This window comes from Glycine soja, chromosome 3 (genome assembly GCF_004193775.1).
Source record: "Glycine soja cultivar W05 chromosome 3, ASM419377v2, whole genome shotgun sequence".
NCBI classification, from domain to species: Eukaryota; Viridiplantae; Streptophyta; class Magnoliopsida; order Fabales; family Fabaceae; genus Glycine; species Glycine soja.
Window position 1 is genome coordinate 1,638,186 of NC_041004.1, and position 25,447 is coordinate 1,663,632.

At 34.1% G+C, this 25,447-nt stretch overlaps 3 protein-coding genes across 4 annotated transcripts; 1 reads left to right on the plus strand and 2 right to left on the minus strand.

Annotated features, from left to right (window-relative positions):
* Nucleotides 1-746: 746 nt before the first annotated feature.
* LOC114405796 (probable methyltransferase PMT13) lies at nucleotides 747-6,150 on the minus strand. Its single transcript, XM_028368293.1, has 7 exons — nucleotides 5,462-6,150; nucleotides 3,851-4,054; nucleotides 3,556-3,766; nucleotides 3,206-3,467; nucleotides 2,612-2,986; nucleotides 1,907-2,002; nucleotides 747-1,278 (listed from the first exon to the last, which is right to left on the minus strand). The coding sequence occupies exons 1-7, from the start codon at nucleotides 5,897-5,899 to the stop codon at nucleotides 1,071-1,073; spliced, it is 1,794 nt and encodes a 597-aa protein (XP_028224094.1). The 5' UTR covers nucleotides 5,900-6,150; the 3' UTR covers nucleotides 747-1,070.
* A 2,068-nt stretch (nucleotides 6,151-8,218) lies between these two features.
* Nucleotides 8,219-13,899, minus strand: LOC114405797 (COP9 signalosome complex subunit 1-like). Its single transcript, XM_028368294.1, has 6 exons — nucleotides 13,361-13,899; nucleotides 11,167-11,487; nucleotides 9,964-10,080; nucleotides 9,777-9,862; nucleotides 8,814-9,048; nucleotides 8,219-8,596 (listed from the first exon to the last, which is right to left on the minus strand). Exons 1-6 carry the CDS (start codon nucleotides 13,757-13,759, stop codon nucleotides 8,420-8,422), a joined length of 1,335 nt encoding a protein of 444 aa, XP_028224095.1. The 5' UTR covers nucleotides 13,760-13,899; the 3' UTR covers nucleotides 8,219-8,419.
* A 5,898-nt stretch (nucleotides 13,900-19,797) lies between these two features.
* LOC114405365 lies at nucleotides 19,798-24,796 on the plus strand. 2 transcript variants are annotated; one of them, XM_028367941.1, is made up of 12 exons: nucleotides 19,798-19,954; nucleotides 20,127-20,185; nucleotides 20,359-20,434; nucleotides 20,523-20,594; nucleotides 20,697-20,789; nucleotides 20,891-20,983; nucleotides 21,086-21,175; nucleotides 21,278-21,349; nucleotides 21,514-21,618; nucleotides 22,607-22,702; nucleotides 23,305-23,367; nucleotides 24,455-24,796. In XM_028367941.1, exons 1-12 carry the CDS (start codon nucleotides 19,853-19,855, stop codon nucleotides 24,557-24,559), a joined length of 1,026 nt encoding a protein of 341 aa, XP_028223742.1. In that variant the 5' UTR covers nucleotides 19,798-19,852; the 3' UTR covers nucleotides 24,560-24,796. The 2 variants fall into 2 exon arrangements, with proteins under 2 accessions (XP_028223742.1, XP_028223743.1); XM_028367942.1 differs by lacking the exons at nucleotides 20,891-20,983; nucleotides 21,086-21,175.
* Nucleotides 24,797-25,447: the final 651 nt, after the last annotated feature.

Genomic DNA, 25,447 nt, shown 5'->3' on the forward strand with positions numbered 1-25,447 from the left:
TATTTTGGGGAAAAGGGGAATGGGGCAGTGTATGAGTAGGAAGGGGGTATTTAAATAGCAATATATCGAATATAACATGTTAAGAGGGTGCTGCTTTGGGCACCCACCATTATTGCTAAACCACACAACATATCATCTGAAATTTCAGTTTTACCTTTCCATAAAACTGATATGAATTGTCAATCTATAAGTAGTCCATAAGATTTTTTTTAATTTTTTTTTCAAAAATATATTTTACAAAATTAATGATTCAAGCAGAAATCGAACCTGACTTTTGTATTATTAACACAACACTCTAACCAACTAAACTAATAGATCAATTGTTTTAAAATAATTAATGTCACTATATATAACACTAAAATTTTTAATGTATATTTAATACACATATAAATTTACATAATAAATTTTGTGACAATTAATTTTTATCTAATAATTAATTTGTTTACATATTTAAATTGTAAATAAAAATCATAGGTTTAATAAAAATTTACAAATGTAAAAAAAATAAATTATTAGAGTTGCAATTTAAAAAGACAATATAAAACAGTTTTTTATTATGTTCCAGTCCACTTTGTTCCATTCTCTACCAACAATCCAAACATTACATATTCCCCTATTTAAACAAGACATTAACAGCATTGACTAAAATTAGTAAATGAAAACAGTGCTAGTAGTTGGAGCGAACATCAGGGAAGAAGTCTTCATAGAGATGGTAATGAGGAGAGAATTAAATTGCACAGTACATATTAGAACAAAAGTTAAAAAACCAATTAGATCAGTGATGGCTGTTTTCAATAAATAAGCAATGATAAATATAAGCACTGAATTACAAGTGAATCCTTAATGGCAAAGAGAAAATATAACTAACACTGGCTTGTGCTTTCCATATAAAACTGCACAGTCTTCACATCTCAGATCCTAACCTTACTTTCTCTTTATATAAACACTGAACAGGAAAGGAAATCGCATCGCTTTGATGCACAGAGAAAGATAGCCTTGAAAACCTCATCCCCAAATCAGCGAGAAGGAAATTTTACCTAAATTACACAGCTATGTTAGTGGGATGAGAATTAGCTTTTCCAGAAGGTCTTGGTTGCAACTAGGATTTTCTCCCTGCCATGTGATTCAGGTTCTTTGTTATATATGGTGGGCTTCCACCTCACTGCATGTGCAACCCGAGCTACTTTCTCAATTACTTCAGGGGTATCCCTCACCACAACAGTGCCTTCTGGGCGTAAAATTCGATCGAGTTCCACCATCAAATCAAGAAGGGTACATCTGTAATGAAGTCATGAAGTGAGCAGGGTGAGCTCATTGTTTATGCGAAACATTGTAGTGTCTGCCAGGATACAAATTATAATAGATAATCATTTTGCATTAGTAAGAGGAAACTGTGGTAAGTCGAGATCTGACATCAATTTAATAGAAGGAAATTTGGAACCTAGGCAACTCAGAACTACATTTGAGTATCTGTTCAACCAATCCTTGGTCCATACTGTGTTTCTTAATAATTCCAGACAGACCAATGAACAGCCTACGCATAAATGCTAACTAATCAACTGATGTAACAGTTGCAGTAGTAGACCATAAGTTTTTACATTTGAAAATTTGAACATTTGACTGCAGTCAATTTAATGATGTGAACATTCATAATAAAAAAAATGATGAAAACATTCATAATAAAGGAAACAAAAGTAATTATGTTAAAATAATGTCATAGTCTCGGAGATACACGGAAGGCTCCAAGCTTTCGACATACTTACAAACACTAACAGAGTATTAACTAGTAAAACTATCAATTGAAAGAAAAAGCATACTTGGCTTCAGTACAAATCTAACACATGAAATTAATGAGCCACAAGTCAGTTAAGGAAGCCTTTTATTAGCACTTTTAGAATGAAAATACCTGTTTCTGCCAGAGGCTGGATCCTTTACAAGTGATTCCATGCTTGCCACATGTATCAGGTCATAGGTGCGAGGATATGTTGAGAAAGGTTCACACCTGTGAACAGTAATCAAACAACTTAGATTTCAAATATTTGTCCATTACAAACAGTAATACATGTTCAAAATTCACCAAAATAAGTAAAGAGGTGAAGTACTTCACTTCAGTTTTCATTTTTTAAAAAGATAACTAGAGGACTACCTAAAATGCACAGTTATAAAATCAATTAAATAATTATTAGCTGTCTCATGCCATTCAATATTTAGCTTCATTTAGCAGATTTCAACTGCAACTTAAATCCAAGATACAAAAGCAGAATGAGAACTGGATCATAAAGATAAATTCTAATACATACAAACATACATAGCAAAATACAAGATAAAATATAGTGGAAAGTAGTAACTGCCTGGAAAAGAAAAGCCACAAGGATGACAAACAAATCAAACTGTAGACCAGGAATCAATTTTAAGCAAAATAAATTCAGTGAATCCCTAGTCAAATGAAATAGTTTCTACTCTCTGGTGTTATAGTATGAAATAGTTTCCCACAGTAACCTGATTTTCAAGTCATGTCAACACTCAATTTACCATTGATTAAGACAAGCCAAAAGATAAAACAAAAAGCCCTTTTAAGAGAAACACTTGAAATTTTCAGCAAAAAACTCACCAATCATGATAAACTCCAATAAGACCTCTGTCAAAGATTGCATCAAGAGTTATTGGCTTGTGAGATGGAACAACATTCATTACCCACACAGGATCAGAATTTAGTGCTGCGGCAAATCCCCCAAAAAATGCATTCATATCCATGACATTGCGTACTGCTGAAGTCCCCAACTTTATTTTTAGAGAGTTCTTATAGTGTGCAACCCTCCTTACCCATCGCTTAGTGTCTGCCTCATATACATCAGCACCATTTTTCAGGACTGTGGATCTCAGTGGAGAAGCAGTTAGCCTTTCTGGCCACTTGGGAATTGTGCCAATAGCATATTCACCTTTGACAGAAGACATCCTAGTGACGCATTTCTTCAATTTGAAGTACCTGTGAAATAAATCATCTTATTAGTGGAATCTCAAGTAAACAACACTATGAGAAGTCCATAAACGAATAACAATGATAGCATTCTCCCGAGTGCTATTATTTCCAGGTCCATACGATGCAGAAATGTGTAGCAAGCATAAACAATGGATGTTTAATGAAGTAATGTGAAGCAAAGATAGTTCAGGAAAAACTAACTAGCAATAGCCTACCGAAAATTACCATGCAAAACTTGGGTCATCTGAATCATCACATAAGTCTAGACCAAATTCATTTTGGTTGGGGAGACACATCTCCGCTGCTGGCTTTTTCCAGATCACAGTGTTACCATCTACAGCAATCAGTTCATAACACAAAGCTCTTGCCACAGCCTGGAGATCTGACCATTCTTTATCTTGTTTAGGCCACTGAACAGGGGGACCAGAAATGACTAAATATCCACCAGGGCGAAGTAATCTGTCCACTTCAATGAAATAAGATACATCTGCAAGGCAAGGTTTCTGCATTAGGGAAGTTATTTCGATTTAGAAGTTTGCAAGATATGCAAAGGTCGGCAGTGATGAAGAACTTACTGTAGGCTGTAAAAGGGATTAAACACCGAGAACAATGGACTAAGTCAAAGCCAAATGCAGGAAATGGGAGTCTGCGAGTACCAAGCATGGCAACAAAAGCTGGTACTCCTCTTTCAAGTGCAAATTGTATCTGTGATTTGTGTGAATCTCTTGGAGCAAAAGACATGGTTAATATGTTTTGAGCTAGTAAATATCCTCCAAAACTGGCAACCTGTAAAGCACAAAAAATATTTTCATGCTAAACAAGAAATTCTAGTAATAAGGTCTCAAAAGGAAACAGGAAAATAGATCCTACCCCACATCCCATATCTAGAGCAGTCCTCAGAACACCACCATTTATTGGAATGTATTGACCAAGTTTTTCAATATACTGCTCTGCTCCATCTGGAAACATTGTGCCACCTCCAGGGAATATAAAGTGAGGACCTTCAAGCTTCATCCATCCTTGGTGACCTTTCCTGTCAGCAATCTTGTTGTATGGCATGTTGCTGTGCCATATCTACATGAATACATCAGTGCTTTTAGATAGATAGATCACTAAATGGCAAACATCAACAACATTCTAAAAGGTAAATATTTTTTCTGAGACACATAATTGCCTATTCTGGACACACGTTTTATATCATAGGTTCTTAAAAATAAATGTCCTAGGGCCAAGTTTGCTCCAAACAACTTGGCTGCCAGATAAATTTGACCAGAACATTCAATTAGATCACCAATTCCTTATAAAATGAAATTGCCTTAGAGAAGTGAATCCATACATCCACCTAATTAGCAATCACAACTTAATAGCATAACAATTTACTTTCTCATTCTAAAACCAAGGCACGCCCAATTTAAATGATGACCAGATCCAGAAGCAGCTTACTTCGTACCCCATTGTCCAGAGGCTCTTCGCTATGCGAAGGTATGGGGGAGGGATGTTGTACGCAGCCTTACCCTTGCATATGCAAAGAGGCTGTTTCCGGATTCGAACCCATGACCAACAAGTCACCAAGGCACAACTTTACCGCTGCACCAGGGCTCGCCCTCATCCAGAAGCAGCTTAAAAAGCAATAATTTTTTTAAGAGGCCTCCCTACTCAATCACCAAAAACATAAACCTGAATCAATCACATGCTAGAAAACACTCAAAACCAAGCTCCTATCTTCCAAATGTGATAATTATTCAGTGAAAAATGCTAGCAACACACTCTTTTGAACATGTTTTCTACTATATGCTGAAATTTATTGAAAAATATAAAACTTTGCGGATCTCACTTCTTATTTAGAATGACATAGTCAAGATTTTATAGTTTTCAATAAATTTTAACTAATAGTAAAGCTGGTGTTAGAAGTGTGTTATAAATTGTGTTGAGCACTTCTCTTATCCAGTTGCCAAACACTAACATATAGCTCCCTGTATATAACCAGCACAATAAAACACCATACTCAAAAGAAAAAGTGTCCGGCTAATGACTGCTCTAAAACAAATAAAAAGTTTTTATTAGAAATTTCACTGAGGTTAAATTAAAATCACGGGGCAGTGTCCTACAAAAATTTCACATTAGAAAAAAATATTGATTAGAATGTACTTACAATATGAATAATTTTTGCATGGTCATTCTAATAAAACCATTGACTTCTGTAATAATTACTTTTAAGTTATATCTATAGTAGTAGTTTCTCTTAAGTGGGTCTCAGCCTAATTCAACTTCACAAAATCGGATTATAAGATGAGAGTTTCCTATCACATGATACTTTTTTTTTTTGGTTTAATTTGGCTATATCACTAATTACAAGAGTTTGTAACAATGTAAATATATTTACACATTGGCATGCATGAAAATCAAATTAAAAAAAATAATAAAATAGTTAAATAAACAACAGCATTCCCCAACATTGCAGCCCAATCTCAAGATCCATACCTTGTGCAGGCTCTCCGGCCACTTCACCGGCACCTTGTATCCCTTCAGCGGCGGAACGAGGCAGAGCGGCGTGGTCTCGAGAGGCGGGCAGTGCCTCTCGCGGTAGTAATTCATCTCCCTGCTGAGCTGGCTGTTGAGCCGCGGATCCTCGCACGGCATGTGGTCGGCGGCGGTGTCGGCGGGGCAGGCCTCGATCACGCGAGGCTGCCGCTGCCCCGCCTCCTCGATGGCCGCCGACACGCGCAGGCGCAGGCGCGGATCCGCGGAGGAGGCGGAGAGGAGCAGCGTCTGGCGGCCGGAGGCGGCGAGGGAGTCTCCCGCCGGCGTGAAGACGAGCAGGAAGAAGAGGAATACCAGGCCGAAGAACGCCGCCGAGACCAGGTCCAGCACGCGCCACTGCCGCACGCGCTTCGAGGCTGGGAGGTTCACGTGACCCATTGAAATGAAAATTGGATCCGATCAAAACGGCGTCGGGGTTAAATTGTTAATGAATGCAACTAACTGGGAGGGTTTATTGGAAGAAGAAGATTGAAGGGTGTGAGATTCAATAGTGTGAGTTTTGTGTTGAGTTACAACTGTGAGGTGAAGTTCCACATCGGTAAGTGGAAAGGTTGAACACCATGTTGAACACCTTATAGGGAGAAGACTCATAAACCTGAACTTAACATGTTGGGTTAGAGTATGGTGTCAGGTCTCCTTATGTGTGACTCGTGTTCTACATGTGTACCCCTCGAAATTGTGTACAGTGAGGTTTATGGGATGTACTGAGTCAGTGATGATGTAATTTTTTTTTTCTTTCTGTGGTTAAAAATCAAATGTATCGATCAATTATTGATGAAAAATTAATTTTGTGACATGAATATGATGATTTAAGAAATTTTTACCTATAATAAAAATTGAATTCGGAATTTTCACATTAAATAGATAAATTTTTCACATTAAATACAAAGAAAACCTTCTATCAACACGGTAACCTATGTATTTGATAAATTAATTAATGGGCTCCTTTGAAGCTTAGATAAATGTCGGAAGCTTGAATTGAACAGCATGTGGTTCAGATCTAACAGAAAATTGCTGAAAATCAAGAGGATAAAACAAAATAGAATTGTAATATGCCCACTCTTTTCTCAAATAAAAATCTGAGGAAAAAAACAAAATGCTCAAATTGTTTAGAATTTTATGTTATTTCGTGTTATGTTCTTTTATTGCAGCTTTGTGTTATGTTTACTTGTTTAGAATTAGAAAAAAAGCTATATGGAAACAAATTATATATATATATATATATATATAATTATTAATAATGGAAATTATCATTTAGTGTGCACATTTTATTAAACAATTTTATTCTTAAATTAATTTTTAAATTTTAATTTTTTTTCTAACTTATATTAACTTCCTATTACTTTTTATATTATTAATTTTGTTTGTTCTGTCATTTTTTTATTAATTATATTTAATTTCTATTGTTTTTATTATTAAAAAAATTAAAGAGATACGAAATGTCTCTCTTCCCTTAATATATATATATATATATATATATATATATATTATTTAAATTAATCAATATCATTTTACATAAAACAATATTACAGTGACAAATATATTTTTAGTCCCAATGAAAAAAGTGTTTTAATTTTAGTCCAAAGAAAATTCTTTACTTTTATCCCTCTAAAATTTAAACTTATTGTTTAATCCTTCCAAAATCTGATATAAGTATTCATCCCTAAAATTCATTTTAAAGTAGATAAATAACATTTATTTTAACAATCTAAATTTTTTTTAGGTGGTATCACACAATAATATTGTATCATAAATACTAACATGTATTACCTTGAATGGGTTACTTGACCCCAAAACACAGGAGTCATCAATACGTATCATATAATAATAGAAATTCAAAACAATTTTTGATTTTAGTCTCCCCTAATTGTTTCTAATTTTAGTTTTAGTCACCCTTTAAATTTATTTACAAATTTATTCCTTTAATTCCTAAGTTTATATCTAGACGTTGATTGTTAAAAGGAACGCTAGACGATCAAAATATATTGTTGTCAACGTCCAATCAGAGCGTGACACATGACAGTCAATATTCTTTTGTAACGGTCAACGTCAAAATTTGAATTTGAAGATCACATTTATAGAATTAAACATAATTTAAGAACTAAATTCGTGAATAAATTTAAATGAGAACTAAAATTGAAATTGGAGACATCTAAAAAGATAAAAATATAATTTTTCCAAACAATATATCAAATTCATGAAGATGAAAGTTCAAGAAAATTTTTTATAAGAACTAAAATAAAAAATCATTAATTTTTATAAGAATTACAAACATATTTAAGGGTAGGAAAAGAATAAATAACTCCTTGTTTGATTCACTAGAAAAAATGAAAGATTTTAGAAATTAATTTTGTCGTGGTTCCTTCAAATTCATAAAACATTCTAATATGTAAAATATATATATCCTCATGATCTAACAATTAAAGGTTATGCAGGTAAACCCAACCAGCCAACCCCCCACCTTTTCTCAACAGGTTAAAAGGATTAGTAGGTTGAAAACCTTCAACCTTTCCTGCCAAAATAACCAAGTTGACACAACATGTCCAACCCAGCACAACCATTATCTTCTGAGAGCTCATTATAATTACCAGAACAGAGAATTCTTAAGACAGATCATGAGAATGTTTTCGGACCATCAACACTCAATTCTTGCGCAACGGAGTCACCAAAAATGAGGTGCAGGTTAAAAACAGGAAATGAAGATCTTGTGACGAATTAATTGAGAAATTATGAAAGAGTATATACAAAAGAAACCATAATATGCCGTTAAAATGTTTGCACAAAAATGTACGTTTGCAACCTTGATTCACTCCAGAATCCTGCTTCGTTAGAGTTGATAAACGCCTGCTATATTAAAAAGTAAAATAGCAACTTGGTCCCATTATCATCAGTCCATAATCAAAGTTTCCTTAATGCTCTAAGATTGAACTCATGCTTGATAAGATTTGATCTCAGTAACATGGAACGAACATCACGATCAAATTCCCTTCCAGTTTCCAGAACCCTTTGAAAGGTGGCATTCCTTTGATCCGCATGCCGTGCATACAAAATTTTGTTGTGCGAATCAATTCGAGCCTGCAAAGTGCAAAAGGTTCCACCAACAATAAACTGCTTAAGTCACATACAGACTGTTTTATTGTAAATACACACACACACGTATATATAAAACTGTCTTCAAAAGTTATAATAAAAAAATGAAACGAATGTAATACTGAGGTGTCGATTTCTTTCCATTATAAATTCAACCAAATCAAGCTATAGACAAAACAAGGCAAATTAAGTGAAATCAGACCTGTATCTGATTATCAGTAATCAATGCTTCTAGTTCCTTCTCAAGTCCCGCAACAGTTGTCTTGAATGCATTAGCCATCATGTTCAAATCAACAGACACAAATGGGAGTGTGTACTGGATAAGGGCTTTGTGACGAATTTGATCATAAAGTGTCTCAACATGGTCATGCAAATGTATATCAAGCAATAGGTTTGCTTTGAGGTTCCCGAGGTATTCCAGACATGAAGCATAGTGACTGAGAAAAGGAAGCAAAGACATCAAGATAAATATATTTTCCAGAGAGCCAGAGAAAAAAAAAACACGTACAGAAAGAAAGTAAAACATTGCAAAGAAACAGTTTGAGTGATATATATAATTAAGAGTAAAATAAATATTGAAAGATGTAATCATGTAACGGCCCCCTTTTCAGTTTACACCAATTCAACAATATTAAAATAAGAATTTAATTAGTATGCACAGACAGTAATCACATATTGTCTTCTATGGTGTGTTCCATGACTTTTGTCTTTACTAGGATGATTTTTAATTAGTTGACAATATAAAACTTTTTACATCGACAATAACATGATAACTAAATTCTAAAAAACAACATTTTAATTTGCAGTATGCAAATCAAAAGGACAACAATCAAGAAAAATAGTTAACTCTAACCATCTCCCTTGTTGGAGGGGGGGGGGGGGGGGGGGGGGAAGGTTTAACCACATCAATAATCAATATAACGAATTCATGTCTATATTCTCCATGCATACCTTCGAATCCAATTTCTTAAATATCCTGGTAATTTTTTCAGACCAGCTTAGCACCACACATGAAGAACTTCATTTACCTATTCTACTGGTGATTCTCTATAGTTTTATTTTAATTCAGTTGAGCAAGAAAAAAAAAAGTGATGCCTAGTGACTAATCCCTAATACATTACATAGGTGAACAACAAAGAAAAAGAGAACATGAAGACCAACTTACCTTGAGTAAAAATCATTTATCAGTTCCCTTACTTCAGGTACTAACTCTAAGAAATTGCGGAAGTTGGAATTGTCTATAACTTTACTCTGCCAGATATTGAAAAAGAAAAAAGAAAAAACAAAGACAATGCCATCAATGTTTCAGATTGAAAAGAAGAACCATCACAACAATATAATGGAGAGCTTGCCTTTAACTCTGCCCGATCAAATGTTGCAAGTGCACAAAGTCCTCCATATGTTGCAACATCTTGAGGTGCAATTACGTCATTATAGTGACTTCCCAGTTCAGGTCCTGTTTCTAGAAACTGCATTAAATAAAGAAAACAAGGTTGCCAAAGTTATTAGCCACGGCAGTTGAATCGGGATACAAATCATGTATCGGAAAGCTTTCGAATCAAATCGTGAATCGTAACATTCATGATAAAAAATAAAACATATATATGTATGTGAGTGTGTGTGACATTTAAAAACATTGTAGGAGCATTTGAACATAAAGAAACATTAAAAACGAAAGCATACATACCTTATGGTTTAATTATTTTATTACTGAGTATTATTTCGTTTATATATAACATGTTATCCTTTAAATAGTTTATTACATTTTTTATTACTATATTTATTTATTGCATTATATTTATTTTAATATATTGATTAATTTGTTATACTATATGTTATGGATTATTTAGTTTTTTTGGTCACTACTACTATTATTTAGTTTATATATTATAGGTTATGTTATACACAATGCCTACTGGCCCAAGTTTGAAACTAATCTGGACACAAGATAGAACCCAACAAAAAAAAAAGGCAAACAAAAGGTTTGGGCCACATGGCCCAATTTGTCTCCTGGAATCCTAACTCCTTGAGAGATTGCAGCGCCGCAAACACTAACAGGGAGGTCAAAGCAGAAAATGAAATTGCTCCCACTAACCCACATGGCCACCGTGATTCAGCCACAAAGCGCAGCCACTTCTGCCGGGAGGCAACCATGCACCGCACTGCTGTTACACAGTTAGTCCGTGCATGACCCAACCCTGTTTTGGGGACGTGACCTGCTTCATCAGTTGCTGCGCCAGACACACACAATTCAAAAACAACTGGCAATTCATGCGATTCTGGAATGATACAAGCGATCCGTTTGCAATTCACACCCAAAAAGGATCCAACATCCAATTCACATCGTTGGGCCTCTGAATCACATTGCATGTATCGGATCAAGATACCCATGATACTTACTACCATGTTATTAGCAATTAAGTTAAGAGGTTATCATACATCCAACAATGATAAATTAGTATTGAATCCTCAACCTCCAAATCAGGAATTTCATAGACCATGCTAGATGGATCTAGTCTAGACTGACTGAGAAAGTAGAGTGCTAAGGAACAGACCTTTCGGGCAGCAAGCTTGTACTTTTTGGCTTCTAGATTAGCCAATCCTGCAGCACATCGTAGCTTTGCAACTGTTACTGCTTCAAGGGCATCTGGTGACTGTTCTGCCTTGCTAACATAGCTTGTAACATGAGGAAATTGACCCATTTCAATGCTGACCAGAATTGCACTCATACACATATGAACAATGTGCTTTGATGTAGTGCAATAATCCCGAGTACGGACATAACTTTTAAAAGCGTCCCCCAATTGACCATGAGCATAGTAAAACTCTCCAAAATCATTGTATCCCATTCTAATGCTTTCCTTAATTAAGTTTGTCTGCAAAAAATAAATGCAAGATGAACAAATTGACAGGATAAGGAATCAATGGTGATTTACGAAAAAGCAGGCCTCATCAAAATACTACCTACAGTCCTATATATAAGAAACAAAAGGCAACATTTTTTTGGTCCTAATTAAGAAACATAGGACTACTTTAATGCTAAATTTCTTTCTTACCACTAATTAACTGTGATGTCTATTAATTGATTACACTCATTTCCACATAAAAGTGAAGCATTTATTGAGCTATCAACAAAACAAGGTACACTCATTGGTTGAATTTGAAAAATAATCACCTCTTAAATATTAATGTATGGATAGTCTTGGAATAAAATTAAAATTTATGACAAAATAACCAATCTAACCACTTTTATTGGTCTTGATGAATTACGTAATTGTTTCTTATATACAAGACCAAAGGTAGTATCATACAAAAGAATGCTATCCCAGAAAACAAAAACAAATCACAAAACCTATCATTTTAGCTTCATAGTTTTATTCTTTTAGAATTTTGTTTGGGAGGAACCATAAATGGCATGACAATTAGTGTGTTTGGAAAACAATTTGTATCAATGTAACATACATCATAATCAATGAGACACTGGTGTTGCTTCTCTGTTTTCTGTCCCGGAATGTACAGATGTAAATTCTTAGTGATTCAAACAGTAATCCAAACACTGTTAATCTTGCATGTTGGATACATTTTAACCAAACCCTAACGCAACCACAAAATACAAAAAACTGCAGAGTTTCCTGTAAATAGCACACAACTGTGCACAACAACCATCCCCCCAGAAGTCGGTAAACAAAACTATCTGCGGAACACATTGCATGAAAAACAACACCAGACTCTTCATCTCTCATAAATAAACACCAGAGTATAAAAAACACAAGGTGAAAGCAATACATACTAATCACCAAACAAAAGCTACATACACATACAGGCTACAGCACATCCCAAAAGATCACTGAATGTATACAAAACACAATAGTTTGCAGCAGAAGCAACAGCACAAACAAATGTTATAGTCAAACAACAAATTTCATCCAACAGCAAACAAAAGAATTTGAAACAAACAAACAACACTTCACCGTAAGGTCTTAAAAAACAGTTAGCGACCAGGATTGAGGCCACAACATCAAGGTTTTTAGATTCACAACTGTAATTGAGGCCAAAGTCACATTTGTTCGCAAATCACAATGAACCTGCTACCACAATTTAAAACTTTAGTCTGCAATTGTGACCAACATCACATTTGCCTGCAATTTCCCACAATAACACGGATTACAACGAAACTGCTACCAATATTTAAAAAAGCTTAGACTTCACAAACACTACTTATCATCAATGACACGTGCATTTAAACGTCGTATTGTCTGCAATTTCCTGCAATATCAAGAATCAGAACGAAACTGATACCACAATCTAAAACCTAAGTCTGCAATTGTGGCCGATGTCACATTTGTCTGCAATTTCCCACAATATCAAGGATTGCGACGAAACTGCTACCACAATTTAAGCCTTCATCTTAACAAACACTACTTATCATCAATGGCACGTGCGTTTAAAACATCCTACAATCAAAACCTAAGAACACGTTTCATCCACATTTTAAAAGCTTAGTCTTCACAAACACTACTTATCATCAATGACACGTGCGATTAAAGCATCCTACAATCAAAACCTAAGCACACGTTTCATAACACCATAATTTGAAGAAAAAAAAATAATAACCTATTTTCAAATAACATGACAATATAAGTCATATTTTTAATTGATTAAACCAACCAAAGATTCTAGGGCAAGAACAAAAACAAAGAAAAAACACAGCAATTTCCAAATTTCATCCCCAAAAAATCAAAAACTCACCCTATACGCATTGAGTTCGTTCTCGAGCTTCTCCTTCTTCTGCTCCGCTCTCCGATCGATGGCGTCGCACCACGCCGCATCCATGCCGTAGTTCGGTCCCAGCCTCCCGTCGATCTTCTGCACGACCTCCCTGAACAGCTGCGTGTTCTCACCCTTCTTAATCTCGTCGTAGGCCATGCGCAGCGCCTCGAGCTGCGACGCCGCGTTGTTCATCTTGTCGGCGATGAACAAAAGCCGCATGATCTTGGTGCGCCCCGAGTACAGCGCCGCGTACGCTTCGATGTCGACCTGGTCGCCGCTCATGATCGCGCGGCGGCTCCGCTTGTCGCCGTCGTCGCCACCACCGTTGGCGTAGATTTCGTCGATCATCGGACCCGAGGTCTCGTCGTCCCCGTCCATGTCTAGGGTTAGGGTTTGCGAGGGTTTTGTTTTGGTGCGGTAGGGTTCACTGGGTAATGTGGTTCGCGCAGAGGTGGTTGATTTGTGTCACTATGTATTCTCGGAGATCGCTAAATACTCTTCGGTGCTCTTCCTCTGCTCTACTTGTTTAGTAGTACTATGGAGATAACCCAAAACGGGGTCGTTTCATTCGTTTAGGTGACTTTAGAATATTTTGAATAGATAAAGTGTTTTATAAATAATTGTAAAAGAATATTTGGAGTGTTTGCATATCCGATTTGATGAGTTTGGAAAGATAAATTATTTGATTTAATCACTTTCATTTTTTAATTTATCATTTAATTAATTTTGTTTAAAATTTTCATTTGTTTCAATCCAAATTTAACGTGATTTGATAAAATAATTTAAAATATTTAATATTTTATTTACATATTATTATATAACTATATTTGCATCTTAAGTCAATAGTTAGTAAAAATATCTTTAACTAAATATATTTTTTATAAATAAGTATAAGTTAATGATAATTTTATAAATATATAAGAAATAAAAAATATAAATATTAGTGATATTATCAAATTATGAATATATATATATATATATATATAAAAGTTACAAGAGACTTTTGAATATTAGATGTTAGATTTTTTAGCTTAAAACCAATTAACATTAAGAAAATAAATATATAAGCTATATTTTCAGAATTGAGATAGAGATAAAGTGAGATTTCCTAATAAATATCACCTCTCATCTTATTTGTAAAAAAATAAAATAAGTTGTAGTATATTTTGCACTATAATTTGATTCTTACAAATAGGAGATAAGATAATAATACATAGTCTTTATCATAAGAGAAATTAGATTATGTACTTTCAAGTGTAAATTAGTCATCCAATCACATACTTTGTATGTTCACTTTTGTAATAATTACTTTAAAGTTATATCTTTTGATTGACCGGTAATGTCCTTAGGCTTCTCACTAAGTGAAGGTATGGGGGAGGGTAATTGTACATGGCCTTACCCTTGCAAGCACTAGTTCCTTCAATTTTTATTAGTAACCGTTGGTGTGAATTTAGCTAGTCATAATTCGTGAAATGCCGTGCATTTTTAAGAATAAAATAAAAGTGAAGGTATGGGGGAGGGTAATTGTACATAGCCTTACCCTTGCAAGCACTAGTTCCTTCAATTTTTATTAGTAACCGGTGGTCTGAATTTTTTGTTTAACTGGTATGCAGAAATATGGAGGCAATCTAAATGAAGCTATTAATGCCCATTTTCTTGAGGTGGATAGGCACATGTATGGCAATGTGGTTCATAGAGTTGCTTTTATTTTCTTTCATCTTGTTTTTACTTCTATTTCTATTTCTATATGCTTTCTAAAATTTGCCCTGCTTTCAATAAACATTATTTCAGGATTCATCTGATGGTGGGCTTCCTCGAGGTCATTTTCAGCAAGAAGATGATGATTTGGCTCATGCACTTTTGTTGTCCTTAGAGGTTTTTGAATATTCATTTTATTTTGACAATTCAATTTCTCCTTTTCCAGTCTTTCTGAATTTTAGTTGCATTGAATTTAGACTGCAGAGCAAGAGGCCAAATAGAGGTAAGGTATGTGACCACCAGCACTGTGGTTTGATGAATGACCGATGACTGGTTGTGCAACATCTTGAGCTACAATTTGATTAGATGATGTTCCTAACTTGATTTAGAATATATATATATATATATATATATATATATTTGTCAAAGAGAGAAAGATATATTGATCATTCAATCTTATTTCAATAAGTTATTGACCATTCAATCTCATCTCACAATGTAGTGGGGTGGTATTTCTTCTGAAGAGCTTAATGAAGCATTGTTCGCTGAAACTGCACTTTTTGGTGAAATTTCCAATCACAGTTCTCACCATATTTCATCCTTGCCTAATCTGCAACATCATCCAGAACAAAATGTGGATCCGAAGGCACAATGTCTGTCCACTTCTATGTCACAATTATTAAATGACTCTCGCTTGCTGAAACAACAACAGGTTTGGATTCTGGCCTGTGATGGCTGTGTGATCAAGGTTTATGACATGATGCGTCATTTGTCATAATTTTGTGCAGGATTCTGAATATCTAGAGTCACTACGAGCTGATAAACAAAAGGAATTGAGTTCTCTCAATAAAGCTGAAAGCCATTCCTCAAAGGAACAAGAGTCATACAAAAAAATGCTTGTAAAAAAGGTAACACATTTGCTCAGTTTGTGACTTGTTGACTTTGTTCCTGCTGTTAGTTGTGATAATGAATATGAATATGATTTTGTTCCTGCTGTTAGTTGTGATATGAATATGAAGTGTAACCCTTCATCTATGGATAGTCAATATTACAGTTAACTAAAGGTTGCATGACTTTAACTCCAGATATTTGTCTATACATGTAAGATTGAATGGTCAATAACTCACAAATAGCCCCTTTCTCCACTCACAAAAAAAAATAGTGCTTGTGCTTGACATGCCCCTATGTATGTTTTTGTGTGCATGGGTAGTTATTCTAAGTTTGTATGGTTTTCCTGTATTTGTAAATGGTGGTGATTCTTAAATATATCATCATTATAAACTATATAAATACAAATTCATTATAAGATGTGGCTAGAGGCAAGCACCACTGAATTGTGTGTGCCTTGTGATTGCAGGAATTGAGGAAAATTCTTGACAAGAAAGAAGTTAAGCTTTCCAAAGAACCGCCGTTATCTGATGAAGTAATTACTATCGTTGTTCGAATGCCAGTTGACAAACTAGAGGTAAAATTAGCGTTAGAATATGATGAAATCCTTACAGCATAAGTAAGAAATCTCTGTTGAACAGAGAAACAAAAACAGCAAAGATAAACCAGAATAACTCAAGAAGAAAGTTGGAACAAACAGGCCCCTAATGATTAGCTAATGAAGAGCTCATTTTAGCTTATGGAGAAACTCATCTCATTTTTTTCTTCTTGTTTTCTTTTCTTAGAAGTGCTTCTAATGAAGCTTACTCAAACAGGCCCTGCCCAGTATACATTCCCCAAGCCAATGACACATCCATTAGAAAGAGTGCTCATATATCCTCCTAAACGTTCTAGCCACCCTCTCCTTTGTGATTTCCTTCATCATTACATTACAATTCTCCAATTCTCTTCCCCCAATACCCTCTTGCCAGCAGCCCATTATGTTCAGCATTTCCGTTCATTTCCAACGGATTTCTCCACTTCCTGACTCCCTTCTTACATTAAATTTCCATGCTTTCCCCTTTTATCTGTTCTTCTTTCATACACCAACAGACATTTGCTTCCCTTAAGCCCATTTTTCTGTTTTTATCTCTCTCCTGTTTGGAGAATTGAGACATTGTTTCCTACAATCGAATTCATTTTAAATACCAGATGAAATCAAATTCTTTGTGAGTTCTGTATTTAAATTAGCATACTTTTTCAAAGTTTATTTTTGAATTATACATTTTCTCTCACAAGAACCTAGAGGAAAATAATTTCTCACTTCAGTTTAAGTCATTTCTTTCAAAAAATCAAACAAGTCTTTTCTATCTTTCCCTTATTTACTTCATGAATGCATACCTATGAAATAGGCATCAACACATTTCGAGGTGTAATATGTCTATATTACATTACTGTGAAAGTTGGCATACTTGGCTAACGAATTGTCATTTTGTTACCTTGGTAGCTTCTTTTTGATTTCATAGACATTTGTGGAGCACAGAAGCCTGGAACCTATAGACTTGTGAGTGTCTCTTTCCTATCCACTTCATTTCTGGATTGAACCTTCATGTTGTTTTACTTTTATGGCATGATTTATGACATGCCGTTTGAACACACTCTCTAACATACTCTTTTACTCTTTTGAACATACTCCCTTTTATTTGAAAATCATAAAATTTTGTAGGTTTCACATCTTATTTAATGAATCTTTCTCATGATTTATAGTTTTCAATAGATTTTAACCAATAAGAGACACTGTTGGGAGCATGTAAGAAAGTGTGGTGCTAGCACTCCTTTTTTTGTCAATAGTGTGGCTAAAGGTGTTTAACTTCATGCTTAAAGTATATGATTTAAACAACTTTCTCAGTGACTATTGTTTCTTGATGCATGCCATGAATTATGCTGGTTCCAATTGATGTGTAACTAATACTTGGGAATGCATTAAACTTATAGTAGTTTGATAATATATCCTAAAACTAATTTAGTGATTGTTAAGGTTTTTTATGAAAACTGACAAAGGCATAGATGATGACACTTAGTTTTTATTATCCTTGGGTTTAAGTATGTAATGCATTTCCATCGGATACAACTTTTGTAGTATGGGGGCAATTATCTTGATCATTAATTATATTTAACCATCATATGTTATCATTGCTCCAATATTTTTTAACAGGTAAAGTCATAACCGCGTCGTGCCTATAGTATTAACAATTGCTCGTCAACTTTCAATGAAGGAGGCCTTAGCAAATTAAAACAATGAAGCTTTATTTCTAGAGTTGATTTAGTTTCACCTATTTTCCTTGTAGTATCTTGATCTTTTTTTTTGCTGACTTTTTAGTATCTTGATCAGTACAATATAGATTTGGATCCCAAAAAAACTTTTGAGACGGTTGATAAAAAAGAAAAAAGAAAAGTGGACGATTGATATTCATTGAAGACAATGGAGGGCATTTTTTTGCCAACAGATCTTATTACTTGTCAAGTATTATATTTTGAAATGAAAGAATTGGCTATTAGACAAACATACATCATCGCTTGATCGAGCTCATTTTTTAATTTCTACATTATTCATTCATTCAGAGTGATAAAGAGTGAAAAGGTTTATTTTTTAGATTAGTGGGAAAAAAATTGGGTGGATCATTTGTATCTTTTTTTTTTATTTCTTAAATTTATTAAGTTGAATCTTAGGGATTATAACAAGTTAATTAATCTCACTTCACAACCACTTGAAAAATAACACCCAAGTGAATGACTTGGGATTTTGTTGGAACCAAATACTTAAAAGGATTCAAATTTCACTAAGGTTGTGCTTGATTTAACGATGCATAATATCAAAGAACTAGAATTGATCACATCTTTTTGTATTGCAGCAAAGTTAAAAAGTAAGTTAAAGGATGAATCTAATATGTGTTGTGGAAGTATGAGACTATAATTTTTAAATAATTACAACATATAACATAATTATGTTCTTTCAGAGCCTCTAAAAAAGTAACACATCATCGACAAAAAGTAAACGCGTGAGTGAAGGATCACCTCACGACAAAGATATATGGGTTACCAGATATTATTTGAAATCAACTCATGAATCCTCAACCCCAATTTCTCTACACAAAGCACAAATAAGCATGACGAGAGTAGATCACCAAGTGCAACCCTCGTAAAAATTCTCTAGGTTGCTCTCATTCCAAAGGATGTAGAAACTGAATCCATGAACTGTGATGTGGCTAGCAATTAAAGCAGGAAACCCAAAGTTAATTAAGAAGGATGGAATGAAGGAAATTCCAATTATACTCTATATATCTTAAACCTAATGTGCTAGAATCGCATTGTCGTGGGTCAACATATTGGTCTTTGAAAGCCCCACTCACATCTCCCAAAGATCATCATCACCAACGACGAACTAATATATTACTTGAATAATTATTAACTAAAATTAACTCATTTAACTATTCCTATTATTTATTTACTTATTTCTTATATATGACACTGCCAAATATTTTTGAAATAAAATAAACAATTGAGGTTTTTAAACATTTTTTTTTAATTTGGATAATCTTTCTAATAATATGAAGTTTATTAGTGGCAAGTGGAGAACAGTGCAAAGTGTTAGCATAGGACTTAGAAGTTTCTTTTATTTTTTTACATTTATTAGTTAATAATACACGAAGTTAGTTAGCACTAACGGTTAACGGTTAACGGTTAACGGTTAGCACGAGTCCAACGGATTCAGAGGTTGGGCCCCACATCACAAAGTTGAACTATAAATGAAACTGTGGCTAGCGCGCATAACCATAACAAACAAACAAACACTACACACTTTCACTGCAAAAAGTCACAAACACTTTCAGATCGACCGAGCAAACGATGCCGATGACGAAGCCGAAGCCGATGCCAGAGGAGCAGAAGATGGAATACTTCATGCAAGTCACTGAAGCACCGTTGTCCGTCGCCGTTCAGAAATTAGAGGTACCACTTCACATTCTCTCACTCTCACACTTTTTCTATTTTCTTTCTTTTTTCCTCCTCCGTTTCGTTTGTAGTTTCGATACATGCAATATTGTAACTACTCACTTTAATTTTCGTTTTTTCGTGCATTTTTCTTAATATTTTTCTGAGTTTTTGCTTAACTGGTCTGCAGAAACATGGAGGCAATCTAAATAAAGCTCTTGAAGACTTTTATCAAAAGGATTCGCTCCGGTATGGCAATGTGCTTCTTAATTTTATTTTTCTTTCATACCTTTGAAATTGAAATCTTTATAAATGATAATTATTTTTTTTTTTTACTAAACATGTTCTAAGAAGCCGAGTTTAATTAATTTCTTTGATTTATTTTATGTACTAATAGTTTGTATGATTCTTGTTTCGACTAGAAAACCAAGTCAAAATGAGCAACATCGTAGCCAAAAGGGCTTAACAGTGGCGGAATTTTTGGAAGCATATCCCAAAGTATAATACTCATAGCATGAAGTTTACCATATTGTTGTTACTTCTATTTCTAAAATTTATTATCCCTGCTTACCATTTTCTATAACAGAAAACACTGGCGGAATTGTTGGACGAAAGCACTGAGGGATCTTTTTCGTGGAAGAAATGGGCAGCTCCCAAAGTATAATACTCATAGCATGAAGTTTACCATATTGTTGTTTCTTCTATTTCTAAAATTTATTATCCCTGCTTACCATTTTGTTGTTTCTTCTATTTCTATAAGATTCCTCCAAGTCATTCTCAGAAAACAGAGGCGGAATTGTTGGACGAAGGCACTGAGGGATCTTCTTCGAGGCAGAAATGGGCAGTTCCCAAAGTATAATACTCATAGCATGAAGTTTACCATATTGTTGTTTCTTCTATTTCTAAAATTTATTATCCCTGCTTACATTTTGTTGTTTCTTCTATTTCTATAAGATTCCTCCAAGTCATTCTCCGAAAACACTGGCGGAATTTTTGGCCGAAGGCACTGAGGGATCTTCTTCGTGGAAGAAATGGGCAGTTCCCAAAGTATAATACTCATAGCATGAAGTTTACCATGTTGTTGTTTCTTCTATTTCTAAAATTTATTATCCCTGCTTACCATTTTGTTGTTTCTTCTATTTCTATAAGATTCCTCCAAGTCATTCTCCGAAAACACTGGCGGAATTTTTGGCCGAAGGCACTGAGGGATCTTCGTGGAAGAAATGGGCAGTTCCCAAAGTATAATACTCATAGCATGAAGTTTACCATATTGTTGTTACTTCTATTTCTAAAATTTATTATCCCTGCTTACCATTTTGTTGTTTCTTCTATTTCTCTAAGATTCTTCCAAGTCATTCTCAGAAAAAACAAAAAGCTAAGTCGGGCCAGCTTCCAATGTCCTCGTCCTCAAAGGTTTTTGAATGTTCATTTTATTTGTACAATTTCAATATCTGTCCACTTCTTGATGACAATCGGTTGCTGAAACAACAATAGGTTTAGAATTTAGATTCTTGCCTGTGATGGCTGTGTGATTAAGGTTTATGACATGATACATCATTTTTCACAATTTTGTGCAGGGCCCTGTCAAACAAAAAGCTATCGATCCATTAACACGGCCTAAATTTCCGTATGCTCGCATACCAGCTGATAAACGATGGGAGTACTTGGAACGACTTTGGAGGGTAATACATTTGCTCAGTTTGTGATCTGTTGTCTTTGTTCCCGCTGTTGGTTATGATGTGAATATGAAGCGTAACACTAAACAACCATTGAATAAGCTATGGATGGCCAATATTACAAGTTAATTAAAGGTTGCATGGCATGCCCCATGTATGTGTTTGCCTGCATGGGTAGTTATTTTAAGTTTGTTTGGTTTTCCTGTATTCATCAATGGCGGTTATTCTTAAATATATGATTATTATAAAGTATATAAATACAAATCCATTATTACACTGTGCCAGAGGCAAGTACTCTGTGTCTGATGTTTAATGTTTACACTATTAAGGGAACATATGCTTGAGGTTTTTGTTTCATTATGTTGACTTATGAAAATGTTGAAGTAACTCAATTAACCACTATTTCTCAAGCTTACTTTTGTGCAACTTGTTTTCTTTTCTTCTTTTTTTTTTTTTATCTCCAATGTACTGAAAAAAAAAATACTTGTAATCTAATATAAATATGTTGTTTTCTAGTAAATATAGATGATTAAGTTGACAGTGATGATTTCCAACTTTCATTTGAACAACTGAAATCTTTTATGAAATCCAATCATAGTTTTCAGTAGTTGCAATTCATGTAATAGTCATCACAACAGAAAAACGCACCAAATTGTGGCTGCTACTTCTATCTATGGGTAAAAGCACCACTTTGTCCTTCTTGTTGTGTCTCTTCTTGTTTACTGTTTCCATTTCTCTTTTGCATTTGTGGCGTTTGCTAAGAAGCATATATACACTTCAAAAAAGGATATCTTTCAGACACATATTGGACATGCATTATACACGCGATGTGTAACTGAAACTTGTGTTAAAGAGGGTGCAACAATTCAAATTCTAACGAGGGGTTTTAAATTTTGCATTAATAGTGTTAGCCTTTTTTGTCCTGTGTGTGGATACATTACCCTTACTGAATGCACTACTGAATTGTATGTACCTCGCTGTCTCATGATTGCAGGATTATGCGGATACACGTGATAATATTCATATTGCTGTTCACATACCGGGTGGTGGTTGCGTTCAACGTATCTTTCTCAAAACTGACAAACTTAAGGTAGAATTAGCATTAGAATATGATGAAAACTAAATTCTGGATAATATTCAGTTTAAAGGAATGGATCTCAGCTCCTTTTTCGTCCCAAAACAGAGAAAGAACAACAAGAAAACAGGAACAAACACCACAGGATAGTATACACTCCCCGAGCCAACCCCACCTCCACTAGCAAAAAAGCTCGATACCATCCTAACATTCCAGCCACTTATAATTCTGCAATTCTCTTCCCCCAATCTCCTCTTTCCAGCTGTCCATTATGTTCAGCATTTCCCTTTCACTTCCAATGGATTTTTCCACTTCTTCACTCCCTTCTTTCATTAAATTCCCATCCTTGCCTTTTTCAAAGTATTTTTTGGAATTATCAATGTTCTCTCACAAGAACCTAGAGGAATATAATTCTCACTTCAGTTTAAGTCATTTCCTTCAAAAAATCAAACAAGTCTTTTTATCTTTCCCTTATTTTACTTCATAAAGGCATACTACTCATGAAATAGGAGTGCGAAGCACCAGATAAACATTTGAAGGAGTAGTACTGTCTATTTTACATTACTGTGAAAGTTTGCATACATGGCTAACCAATTGTCATTTTGTTACTTTGGTAGGAACTCTTTAGGTTCTTACGCGTAATTGGATTAGGAGAATATTTGTCTGAATCCTATGTACTTGTGAGTGCCTCTTTCCCTATCCACTTGATTTCTGGATTGAACCTTCATGTTATTTTACTATGGCATGATTTCTGTCAACGGTGTAAGTAACTAAAGGTGTTTTAAAGTTTCTGTCAATGCTTTATTACCATAATTTTTTCATTAAGGTTATCGAACTTCATGCTTGATAGAGTATATATGTTCAAAATTACCTAGGTGAATCTCAGTGATCATTGTTTCCTGACACATGACATGAATTATGCTAGTTCCAAGTTTATGTCTCTGATTAATACTCGGGAATGCATTTAATTTATATTAGTCCTGATATTTAAAACCTGTTAATGTGGCATGATCATATCAGAATATACTGGTTTTCATATTTTTCATAACCTTATAGAGAAAATACACAGAAAAATATGTGAAAATTAAGCATATAATTTCACTTTTACCTTCTTTTTTCAGAAATTGGAACTTAGTTCTGAAACCTTCACGATGGATTTACCAAATACACAACCATTAAGATTTTCTCTTTGAGAACCCCGTCTGATATCATGCATTGCTAGTAAAGTGAAATGTTTAAAAGATGAAATAAATTATAACAGAAAAATAAACAAGCAACCCACATTAATTTCCAAATATAAAAACTTCAAACTAATGACATGATCCTACAAGTATGTATGTATGGAGTATGGATAGTTGCAATTACTTAGCATACAATAACTGAACCTCGTTTAATTGTGAACCTTTTCACTCCTATTTTACTCTTTATGCCAAGCTAACTTCAATTGCAGTATAAAATCACAAGATGTGTATACCAACGAGTCTCAAATTTACATAAATATAATATACTGGTTTTCATATTTTTCATACTACTGTCTATTTTATATGATCCATTAAATACATTGATTATATACTCTAACAGCATGTCCTAAAATTAACTCAGTGACTGTTATGGCTTTTTATGAAAACTGATAAAGGCATAGTTGATGGAGCTTAGGTTTTTTCTTAAACTTTTTTTTTAAAATCTTGATCATTAATTATAACTAGCAGCATATGATCTCTATATAATTGAAATGATCCACTTTTAACTGCTCCAATATTTTCACAGGCAACGAAATCCCCACGTCGTTGTTACAGTATTAAAGATGGCCGGTCAACCTTGGATGAAGTAGGCCTAGGCAACGGTGGAGATTTGTATCTGGAGAAGATTTAGTTTCGCCTATTTTCCTTCAAGTATCTTGGTCTGTACATATAGATTTTGGGACCCCAAAAACACTTTGAGACGGGTTAGATAAAAAAAAGAAAAAGGAAAAAAGTAATCTTTGTGATGGATGATATTCATTGAAGACAATGGGAGGGCATCTTTTTGTCTATACAGATCTCCTAGTTGTCAATTATACTTTGAAATAAAAGAATTTGCTATTGGACCAACATACATGATGATTTGATCGAACTCATTTTCTAATTTCTAAGTCCATCGTTCATTTAGAAACATGAATTTTATCTTTTCATAAACTGGGTGAATCTTTTTATCTTTTTTTATTTCTTAAATTTATTCAGTTGAAGCTAGGGGTTGAAAGAAGAGATTTATCGCATCTTCTCGTCCTTAGTCTAATCGCGCTTTTCATGATGGCCACAAAGATGAATTGAAAACAAGTTGGGTAGTTTAACAATGCAAAGTCTAAAAAAAAAAGATGGTTTAAAGACGCATTTCACATAATTGTTTTTGAAAGTTTTTGATTATTTACAAAAGTACCACTCAATTTTTAAAGACATTGATTTTATAGAAACATGTTTAAAAACCTCCAACATCATAACATGTATGTTGAGGTGTACAATCAACAAGATTTAGCAAAGTTATAATTGGTAGATAGGAGTTTTTTTAACATATCATTAGGGATTCAATTCCTTATTATTTATATAGAAAAAAGCTTATTGAGACATAAATACAGGTTAATTTGTTTAAGCTTATTTTTTAAAACAAGCTTTCTTTAAATAAAATAAATAGTTTTATGATTTTTTTTATATTTTTTAAATTGTTTTTACTTTAACATAAATAGTTTTCTTTTTTAAAGAATCAAATCTCAACAGTTTTTTAAAA

What these genes read in the sequence shown, in the direction of transcription:
- LOC114405796 (XM_028368293.1), bottom strand. Translation starts at nt 5,899, where the DNA reads ATGGGTCACGTGAACCTCCCAGCCTCGAAGCGCGTGCGGCAGTGGCGC. An exon ending in GGCCGGAGAGCCTGCACAAG is followed by an intron (nt 4,055 to 5,461) that starts GTATGGATCTTG and finishes GTATTCATGTAG; the next exon opens with ATATGGCACAGCAACATGCC. An exon ending in AATCCCTTTTACAGCCTACA is followed by an intron (nt 3,468 to 3,555) that starts GTAAGTTCTTCA and finishes CTTGCCTTGCAG; the next exon opens with ATGTATCTTATTTCATTGAA.
- LOC114405365 (XM_028367941.1), top strand. Translation starts at nt 19,853, where the DNA reads ATGCCGATGACGAAGCCGAAGCCGATGCCAGAGGAGCAGAAGATGGAA. An exon ending in TCGCCGTTCAGAAATTAGAG is followed by an intron (nt 19,955 to 20,126) that starts GTACCACTTCAC and finishes ACTGGTCTGCAG; the next exon opens with AAACATGGAGGCAATCTAAA. An exon ending in TATCAAAAGGATTCGCTCCG is followed by an intron (nt 20,186 to 20,358) that starts GTATGGCAATGT and finishes TGTTTCGACTAG; the next exon opens with AAAACCAAGTCAAAATGAGC.
- LOC114405797 (XM_028368294.1), bottom strand. Translation starts at nt 13,759, where the DNA reads ATGGACGGGGACGACGAGACCTCGGGTCCGATGATCGACGAAATCTAC. An exon ending in TTGATCGGGCAGAGTTAAAG is followed by an intron (nt 9,863 to 9,963) that starts GCAAGCTCTCCA and finishes AATATCTGGCAG; the next exon opens with AGTAAAGTTATAGACAATTC. An exon ending in TTACTGATAATCAGATACAG is followed by an intron (nt 8,597 to 8,813) that starts GTCTGATTTCAC and finishes TGCACTTTGCAG; the next exon opens with GCTCGAATTGATTCGCACAA.